The 3,001-nt window shown below is 36.5% G+C and overlaps 1 protein-coding gene across 1 annotated transcript; it reads left to right on the top strand.

Moving 5' to 3' along the window:
- The first annotated feature begins 453 nt into the window (after positions 1-453).
- On the top strand, positions 454-2,619 carry LOC112171350 (BAHD acyltransferase BIA1). The gene is made up of 2 exons (XM_024308547.2): positions 454-707; positions 1,733-2,619. Exons 1-2 carry the CDS (start codon positions 524-526, stop codon positions 2,284-2,286), a joined length of 738 nt encoding a protein of 245 aa, XP_024164315.2. The 5' UTR covers positions 454-523; the 3' UTR covers positions 2,287-2,619.
- The last annotated feature ends 382 nt before the right edge of the window (positions 2,620-3,001 follow it).

The raw sequence follows: 3,001 nt of genomic DNA on the forward strand, positions 1-3,001 counted from the left end.
TCAGCTCTTTCCCACAACTTACGTTCCAGTGGTTTTCTTCTACCCCATTTTTGATATCAATGTTTCCCAAACCCTAGCCCACCTGAAAAGCTCCCTATCATATACACTCGGTGTGTACTACCCATTTTCAGGACGGACGAAAAACAACCTTTGTATTGATGATTTCGATGCGGGTGTCCCCTACCTTGAAGCCCGAATCAATTATCGCCTGTTTGAGTTTCTTAAGCTCCATGAAATCGAGCTACTCAATCAGTTCGTTCCATTCCATCCATTTCGTCAGGAAACCGAATCTCATGATGATCCACTACCCTTATTAGCAGTTCAAGTTAGTGTTTTTTCTTGTGGTGGAATAGCAATTGGGGTCTCCCTATCTCACAAGATATTTGATGGGGACACGTCAAACAATTTCCTTAATTCTTGGTCTGCTGTTTTTCGTGGGGATCATGACAAAATTCTGCTACACACTAATCTCTACCAAGCTTCATTAAGTTTTCCAGCAAAAGATGACATACCAGAAAAATATATGTCTTTCATGGGTAGCATTCTGTTCAGGGGGAAAAGTTATATGACAAGGAGATTTGTGTTTAATGCTAAAGCCATAAACATTCTACGAGACAAAGCAAAGAGCGAGGTCGTGCCCAATCCAACACGTATAGAGACGCTAACTTGTTTTCTTTGGAAACACGCTACAGCTGCTTCTAGATATGGTTTGAAACTTTCACAATGCATGCATAATACGTGTGTGTGTATTTATATTTATATACAGTCTTTCTTAGCTAAGAACATCCTAACATAAGCTTAGGTACGAATTTCCAGTTTTTGGCCATTTTTCGATCACATATTCACATCTTAACCGTTCAGTTTTTAGCTGCTAATGTATAGATCATTTCTACAAAATTTTCAACCAAATTGATGATCGTTAAGGCATTCAAAACTACAAATTACAACAATGTACACGAACGGTTCCGGTTCAATAGATTTGGTTCGTTCGTGTAAATTGCAGTTTTGGATGCCTTAACGATCATCAATTTGGTTAAAATTTTGCAAAGATGATCTATACATTAGGGCCTAAAAACTGAACGGTTAAGATGTGAATATGTGATCGAAAAGTGGCCAAAAACTAGAAATCCATTCCATAAGCTTAGGTAAGAATATCCTTACCCGAGAAATTGTGTGTGTGTATGGTCTTTCTGGTTTTTATCCTTAAAATGAATCGATTATTAGACCAACTTTTCGATCACATATCGATATCTCCACCGTTGAGTTTTTAGATTTATACGAGTAGATCACTTCTACAAATTTTCAGTTAAATTGATAATCGTTAAGGCATTCATAACTGTGATTTAATATTTTAAGCATGAATAGTTCAGGTTGAACATATTTGGTTCGTCCATTGACTTAATCCAGTTTAATACCTTAAGGGTCATCAATTTGGCTGAAAAGTTGCATAAGTGATCTATTCATGGAGTCTTAAAAACTGAATAGTCGAGATGCTCATATGTGATCGAAAAGTGAGTCGCACAAAGGATCCCTTAGTATGTCGATAAAAAGGGGATCCCATAGCGGAAGGGCTCTCATATATGTCCTCTTTTTTTTTTCTTTTCTTTTTTTTACTTTCTAATGAATATTATTATTAGACATGGGATTTTAATATCCATTGTTAAACATATTAGGTATATTTTTATATTCTAGGTAGACATGTAATACCTTGCTTGTTTTACATCATTTTTAGGCAGTACTTCACGAAGAGCATCAATAGCAGCGCATGCAGTGAACATAAGGCCGCGATTGAAGCCCTCGATGTTAGATAACGCCATTGGAAATATTCTTTGGTGGGCAACAGCAACTAACATCCCTACTAATAAGAGAGAAACTGATGATGATGGTCAGTTGTGTGATTTGATGAAGCTTTTACATGAATCTATCAAAAGATTGGACAAAGACTATTTGAAGACATTGCAGGGAGAAAAGGGATTTGGAGCCATTTCTGAGTTCATTGATCGCCAAATAGAGGTTGTGTATTCTTTGGAACCAGAAACATATATATTCACCAGCTGGACTAAGATTTTGAAGGAAGTTGATTTTGGATGGGGGAGACCATTTTGGATTGGGGTCAAGGGGAAAGTAGGATCAACTCTTGGCAATCACACGGTGTTCGTTGAAACACAATGGGGCAAGGGCATAGAAGCATGGGTGACCTTGGAGGAAAAGCAAATGGCTGTAATGGAAAATGATCCTCAGTTTTTAGCATTTACTTCTCCAAACCCACGCATTTCAAGCATGTGATATTGTCAAACCATGGCCAAGGAATAAGAAAAGCCGAAAATGTTACTTTGGTTATCATCATCTACAAGCTAATTTGCCACCAAGCCTTCAGTGTGAAACAATAATTCAAGACAACTAAGCATTATCATGTACTATAACCAATAGTGAGTGAGTGTGTGTGTGTGTGTGAAACCATGGCCAAGGAATGAGAAAAGCCCGAAATGTTACTTAGGTTGTCTTCAACCACACGCTTTTTTTGCAACCAAACCTTCAATATGACACAATAATTCAAGACAACTAATCATTGTCATGTATCATATCGAATATTATGCATGGTGTGTATCAAATCATGGCAAGGAATAAGAAAAGCTTGAAAATGTTACTTTGGATATCTATAACTACAAGTTTTTTAGAATTATCATTTATTAATATATCTGTGGGAACATGGATTTTAAGTTTTTAACCATGTTTATACGCTCCAAGATGCAGATAGCATACCCACCGGAGGTGTGAGTCCAAAAAATGTTTTAAGAAGCTAAAGTGTAATTGTTTGAGATTTAATTTGTAATCTTGGTAATTGCTAAAAACACTCGGGAAACTTTTCTAGATTTTCAAGGAAGTAAAATATTCAATTTTTCAGTTCGATAATAAAGTACCTGACACGACGAGTTCGTGAAAATTTCCATGGAAATTTTCAGACAGCCGAACTAATTATTATGATTTTTCAAAGTTTCGG

The sequence above is a fragment of the Rosa chinensis genome, chromosome 6, assembly GCF_002994745.2.
Source record: "Rosa chinensis cultivar Old Blush chromosome 6, RchiOBHm-V2, whole genome shotgun sequence".
In the NCBI taxonomy this organism is placed as follows: Eukaryota; Viridiplantae; Streptophyta; class Magnoliopsida; order Rosales; family Rosaceae; genus Rosa; species Rosa chinensis.

Excerpts from the sequence above, each read along its gene's own strand:
- LOC112171350 (XM_024308547.2), top strand. The coding sequence starts at position 524 with ATGTCTTTCATGGGTAGCATTCTGTTCAGGGGGAAAAGTTATATGACA. Across the intron at positions 708-1,732 it reads TACAGCTGCTTCTAGATATG|GCAGTACTTCACGAAGAGCA; the intron begins GTTTGAAACTTT and ends CATCATTTTTAG.